The sequence below is a fragment of the Leptonychotes weddellii genome, chromosome 12 (genome assembly GCF_054177405.1).
Source record: "Leptonychotes weddellii isolate Sample4059 chromosome 12, ASM5417740v2, whole genome shotgun sequence".
NCBI classification, from domain to species: Eukaryota; Metazoa; Chordata; class Mammalia; order Carnivora; family Phocidae; genus Leptonychotes; species Leptonychotes weddellii.
The window spans coordinates 5992262-5998795 of record NC_138380.1 but is presented as its reverse complement, the minus strand read 5'-3'; the positions used below and the strand labels follow the sequence as shown (position 1 = coordinate 5998795).

Sequence of the window (6534 nt, the reverse complement as noted above, 5' to 3'; positions counted from 1 at the left end):
GCAGGTGAGGAGCGAGCTGGGGGTCCAGCTTCTCTCGCTGAGGTGGGTGGGGGGTAACGGGGTTCTTGCTGACGGGCTTGAGGCAGAGTGGAGTGTGTGTTGGAGGGGAGCGTGTGGTGGGGGTCTCGCTAGCAGCCACGGTATTTCTGGGCCCCTTAGCTCTCACGAATGCCGGGGTGGGAACCCGAAAGCCTCCACATAGAGGATCTAAGTAAGATGAACCGCCCCCCGTGCTAGGAGGCCGGGGTGTCAGAGTCCTGTTCTCCATTCAGACTCCGCAGCGCCCTGCTTAGTCATCTTTCTGTCCTCCACCTGCTGCTCTGTCCCTGGCGCCTAGCAAAGTCTCAAAGGACGTCTGTGGGACTAAACTGGCGAGCGCTCTCCGGGGCACGACCCTGTGGCCGGCTCTGCTCCGGCAGCCTGAAACCCCACTTGCGCTCAAACAGCGAACACGGAAGACGCACGTCATTAATCACAAACGAAACACGGTGAGACTTTTTAGTGACGCCGGTGTTCGGATGCCAGGGGAACCCGAGGCCGGTGGGACAGACACGGTGCTTCCGGGCGGAAAGCAGACTCGAGCCCGCTGCGGGGGAGGGTCCTCCTGGTCAGGGATGGGCTGTCGCATCCCCACACCTGCCGAGGGCTTCACTTCAGTAACCTGGCTTCTCTCACGCATCCACCTGTCCCTCCCTTAACTTTCAGAGGCGCTGCCTGGCTCAGGAAAATCCGAGGCAGTGATCTCAGGTATCCAGATTCACCTTAAATAAATCTGTTGTTCTAATCATGTTGAAACATGTGGCCAGCCAATGGGACTGGCTCCTGGATGGGGGCAAGGCTGGCTCTTCCTAAAACCGGGAAGGAATTACATTTAGTCTTCGACACACTCCTACCTTCCCTGTGAGTGTCCTCCTCCCTCTCCCCCTAATTGTGTGCCCTGGCTCTATCTCTTTTCTAAAAGACCAGGTTTGCTGCCTCTTTCCACTCCAGTATTCCTGGAGTTTAGGGGAACAGGCTACAGGTCATAAGTCAACTACTGAAAAGCTTAGATTTAAAATATTCAAGTCTGAGGCTTCTCCTCGGCTCTTCCTGGAAAGAAGGTCGTGCCCTCCCTGACCCTCTACTTTCCTGTTTCCACCTGACTGCCTGGTGTCCCTGGCCTTCTCTCAGCCCCTCACCTGGACTCGGGTCCACAGGAACATCTGGAACCTTGGGGCCAGTGCGACGCCAGCTACATGGCTCCTTCCCCTGCTCAGTCTGGGAGAGGACCTCGGGCTTGGAGATGGCGTAGTCTGAGAAGGACAGAAAGGTTAGCTTTTGCCATGTGGTTCCATTCAGAGCTGCGGACAGGCAGCCTGGGAATCCACGAGTGGCCAAGAAACGAAACTTCTAGATTAGCATAGAGCACTGGTTCCCAACCATGAGCAATTCTGTCTCCTAGGGGACATTTGGCAGTCTGGAGACATTTCTGGTTGTCACGACTGGGGGTTGGGGGTGAGGCGCTGCTGGCATTGGTGGGTCAAGGCCAGGATGCTGCTGAACATCCTACACTGCACAGAGTAGCCCCACAGCAAACAACCATCTGGCCCCAGACGTTCATGCCCAGGTGAAGACACTCTAATGGAGTCTCTCCCTTAAGAAGCAGTGCATTTCTTCAAACTGAAATATACCGTCACGCCTGCCCCTGTTCCCTTCTGGGGTCACACAGAAACCATCGCAAGAGGAAGGCAGCCCAGGCAGGAACAGCCTCTTGGGGCTACCACATGTGGAGAGTGACCGCGGCCCCGGGGTCTGAGGGAGCAGAGCCTCGAGGCACGAAGACAGCGCTGGCCACGGGAAACATGGGTCTGCCCTTATTCTCCACCAACCCAGAGGAGTGTCGTCAGGTATCTTACAGGCCACATATCTCTGTAAGAAAAGGCTAAAGGAATGTGGGTCGATTACATCCTGGACATGAAAGCAGCCTGAGGCTTTAGACTCTGTCTCAGCAGGACAGAGACGTCCGTCCTTCGTGCCTGGTTAGGAGAAATGCCACCATCCTTCTCTGTCTGGCCACCCATGAACTTCACCAGGTTGTTGGAACTTGCGACTCGGTCACTTGATGCTCATCTTCAGTAGGAGGAGGAAGTAACTCCTTGCATGGTCCGAGTTTCTAGTGATTTACACATTGTTGTGACGAAAACCACCCGCATGGAGAGAGAGGTTTGAGGACTTACAAAGTCACATGTAACAGAAGAATGAGTATCATGCCTTACCCAGGGACACCAGCGTCTCGTAGTTGCCCCGCATCACGTGCTTGTAGAGCTCCTTCTGCCACTCGTCCAGCTTGCCCCACTCCTGCTCAGAGAAATACACGGCCACGTCATCAAAGGTCACGGGCACCTGGAACAGTGTCGCGCACGCTCACCCACACACTTACAGGCACAGTCCCTCGGGCTGTCCCACCCCAGGTGCCCGAGGGATACCTTGGGGGCCTCCCCCTTGCTGCCCGGGGGCAGGCGCAGGATCCAGAAATTTCGGTTCCTCAGCAGGTTCTCCATGTTCTCCAGCCGCCTCTGCAGCAGCCCGTACTCCTGCAGCAGGGTCCCCAGCACGGCCCACTTGCCCTCCAGCTGGTTCCCGAACTCCACGGCCGTCTTCTCGCAGTCCGCCAGCTTCTTCTCGGCCATCCCCGTCCGCCCTTCTAGCGAAAGCAGGCGGGCAGCCTGCGATTCAATCTTCCTCTCCATGGCCTGAATTGTGGCTGCCATCGTCCACGGGGAGATCTTTCAGAAACAAAGAGAAGTCCACCATCAATCATTCCATCCACCGTGTTCCTTGAGCCCCTCTCCCCTAGGTGCCGGGGAGCTGGGCCAGAAGGCTCGGAGCTGGGAATGAAAGCGGGGACGCCCTGGGCCACACGCCCCATCTCAGCCTAGGATCAGCTCCTCTGGGTAACTCAGACACTGCCGACGTCCGGGCAGGTGCCTTCCCTCCAGGGCTCGGCACGCACCGGCAGGCGACCTCCCGCATCTGCCTGTACGGGCTCTCTGAAGGCAGTATTTCAGCTTTTTGCAGCAGAGTGTGTGGCCCATGGAAGGTGCTCAGTGCAATTCTGCTAAATAAACAGTGACTTAGCACTGCTGGGGCGTTTCAGTGGATAAATAGTAAACTGCAGATTTACTAGAGCCCAGCCAGCACCTCCCATCATAATCACACAGGAACTGTCTACGGATGATGACCTAGCAAAAAAAACAGCTGGTTCACTGAACCGGCACAAACATGAGCATTGCTCAACTGCCTTTTTTTTTTTTTTTAAAGCATCTCTCTCTTTTTAATAAACATAAAAATCAAACAGCTAGTCCCTCTCCCCCCAGTGCCATTTGATTTTGTCCCCTCCCCAGTTACTCCTCCTTAAACTAAAAATCACCATTACTGCAAATCTCCACCAGCCAAGAGTTAGACTTTTTGACCCATGTGGCAGGGGTGGGTCAAGGGGACAAAATCAACACGGGTCCACTGGGCCCCCTGAGAGTCTGCTTCTCGCACTGTCCCCACCCCTCCCAAGGGGAAAATTATTTTCTGACATTTTTGTAGCTACTCCGGGATCAGTGACGCACCGTACAGATTGGTGAGGAAGGTAAAATATATGCCATAAAGTTAGACTTTTATGCGTGCGACAACCGTCATAAAGCTTCCCCCAAGCAGTGACTTACTTCCCTGTTGCTGGGAAGTTCACATGTAGCTTGAGTGACCTGACAGTTGGCAGTTGGAGACCCCGAGGAAAGGGCACATTTTGCCTTGGGTAGGGGCTGAACCACTCGACCCACCCACATGTGAAGGTGGGCCCCCCTGGGTCAGAGAGGAGGTCCAGATATCTGCGCCTTCTTCTGGCTGTGCCTGAGGGCGCATGTTTCCTTACAACATTCTGGAAACTATTCCCAAACAAATGGTTGGTGACTATCTGCAAAACAAAGACGTGACTAGTGGGGAGCAGTGTGGGCTCATTTGGAGAAAGTCATCGAGAACTACAGCATGGGGGCAGAATAGTGAGAGGTGTGCGAGCAGAGGCCAAAAACAACTGTCAAGCAAGCACCCTAGCGCTTCTGAGGTTGTTTGGAGGGAGGCCGCACCAGATGACCTCTGACCTGGAGAAGGAAGGGCTTTCGCCGGGAAGGAGCTGGATGGGCAGACCGCCATTAGAGGGACACAACTGGATGTGGGTGGGACTCCTGCTCTCAGGAGGCAGGTGCTTCTGCCCCGAGGCTGCAGGGACTGTGCTGGGCTGGCACCCTGGGCCACCCTCCACGACAGCCGCCATTCCTTCCCTTGCCCATTTGTCCTTTCTGATCAGTCCCTGCCACCTGACCCCAGCCTCCAAGAGTTTGCTCCAGAAGTCTCCATTCGCTTCGTCACCAGGCTCCCCAGCTACTGAAATCCTATTCGGCCCCCGAGTGCACTTGCCTGCCATATGAATGCAATCTTTGCGTTGCAGGAAAAGGACACCTGCATAAACTCCTTTATAAACAGTAAGGCACACATAGTGTGCTTACCATTTCAATGGGCCTTTGCACTATTTAGTGGGAGGTGGTGACCGCTTGTGCTCAGGCCCAGCTCCTTACTAAACGGTGGGGGGTGGATAATATGGGGCTGTCCTCAGACTCCTGCCAGGGAAGTGGAAACCCTATGCTTGAGAGGAGCTGATGGTACGAGAACTCCAAATCCTTCAAGGACTCCCCACCCATAGGATGAAGTCCAGGCATTAAAACCCCTTCCAACTCTCCCTGCAGCCTTCTCTCCCACTGCCTCTCTACCAAAACCATCTTCCATGGAGCAGGGACTGCCTTGAATTCGCTCCGCACTGCCTTCTCTCTGAGCGCAAGCCGACCTCCCTACCGGAAAAGCTCCACTGGTCCACTCAGCCTGATGAAATCCTAGCCTTCCTCAAAAGCCCAGCTCAAATCACAGAAGCCCAGGCCAGGAAGGGGTGCCAGACCCTCCCTCTCCTTCCTCTGCCCTCCCAGAGCACCTTTCTGCCTCAAGGCAAGAACCACTCACCTCTTTCTGTTTGCATCGTTATCACCAGGGTCCCTGTCTGCTTCCCCAACACACAATGTGTCCCTGAATACGGACCAACTGTATCTTTTCACACACTTTCTAGCTGTGCGATCCTAGGCAAGTTAACTTCTCCAGGCCTCGGGTTTTTCTTTTGTATGACGGAACGAGCACCTACCCCACAGGTTTGCTGTGAGGACAAAATAATGCCTAACAGGGCTGGTGCCTGCCTGCTTCTACAAGAGGGAGCAGCTGTCTTCCGCCCCGACCTCGATCGAGCTGGGCACTCGGTGTGTGCGGAATCGAAGCCGCTTCGGACACCTCCCAGGTGCCACCAGGCCGCTGGGGGGAGCTGGGGGGTAGGGAACGCTGAGGCAGAGCGGTGGGCAGAGAAAGGAGACGCGGGGTGGGGGGCGCGCAGATGAAGGGGCCAGCGGATGGGGCGGGGGCAGGAAGCCGCGGAGGGCTGCAGGAACTCGGCGTGGGGCGGCCTCCGCTGCGGGGTCGGCCGGTTCCGCCCTGCTCAGGCTCGGCCGCGAATGGGGGGCCCGGCCGACGGGCGCCGTAGGCCCCGGCGGACCCCGCGCCCCGCTCGCCGGAGCCCAGGCCCGGCGGCCCGGCCCGGCCCACAGAGCCCCTCCCCAGGGCCTGCGGCGCCGTGTGCTGGGCCCGGGCCCCGAGTCCGCGCGTCGGTGCGCGCGGGCCGCCCTTACCGGAGCCGCGGCCGCCTCGGCCATGGCCGTGCACTGTCCGGCCCGGCCCGGAGGAAGTCGCCGCCGCCGCCGCCGCCGCCGCCGCCGCCGCGCGCGGCTCCACGCAGGTCGGCCCCCGGCCTCTCCGCAGGCGGCGCCCGCCGGGCCCTGCCTTCCCCGCCCGCGTCGCCGCGCTCCTCGCTGGCCGGCCCGCGCCGCTCCGCCCGCAGACGCGCCGCCGCCGTCAGCGCCCGGCCGGTCCACACTGCATCCTGGGAGCCGGCGCAGGCCCGTGAGGCTTCCTGGAGGCAGCGCGGCCGCACAGCCCCACCTGCAGCCCGGAGAGGCGAACGGCAGGCGCGGCGCCCGGCCCGGCCCGCCCCGCCCCGCCCCGGCCCGCCCCGCCCCGCGGCCAGCCGACCCACCCACCCTCCGGTCCACCAGCCCGCGGATCCCTGGGTCTCCCCGACCCCCGACCCACCGGCCTCCCGAGTCCCCGACCGCCCGACCCCGGACCCACAGGCCCCGGACGCACCGGCCTCCCGAGCCCCGACCGCCCGACCTCCTGACCTCCGACCCCGCCCACCGCCTCCCTGACCTCTCGAGCCACCAGTCCACTGGCCCGCCGACCCCTCCGACACCCTGACTCACTGACCCACAGACCCACCGGCCTCCCTACCCACCGACCCACTTGGATCCACCGGTCCACCGACCCACCGGCGCTGTCCGACCCACGGGCCAGCCGACCCACCAGCCTCCCGACCCCCTGAACCACCACCGATGCTGCTTGGCCCACAGGTTTCTGGAC

At 59.6% G+C, this 6534-nt stretch overlaps 1 protein-coding gene across 6 annotated transcripts in view; it reads right to left on the bottom strand.

The window, feature by feature from the left end:
* Positions 1 to 5985, bottom strand: part of ZNF746 (zinc finger protein 746) — a 21779-nt gene extending 15794 nt beyond the window's left edge. The window contains exons 1-4 of one of the 6 annotated variants that reach the window (XM_081799894.1): positions 5748 to 5985; positions 2466 to 2765; positions 2256 to 2382; positions 1179 to 1292 (exon numbers count right to left, since the gene is read on the bottom strand). In XM_081799894.1, the coding sequence (XP_081656020.1) occupies positions 1179 to 1292; positions 2256 to 2382; positions 2466 to 2765; positions 5748 to 5771 (565 nt within the window). In that variant the 5' untranslated portion in view covers positions 5772 to 5985. Of the gene's footprint in view, positions 1 to 1178; positions 1293 to 2255; positions 2383 to 2465; positions 2766 to 2992; positions 3078 to 5037; positions 5492 to 5747 lie in introns of those variants that run through there. The other 5 variants (XM_081799893.1, XM_081799898.1, XM_081799897.1 and 2 more) reach the window with 5 other exon arrangements.
* Between the last annotated feature and the right edge of the window lie 549 nt (positions 5986 to 6534).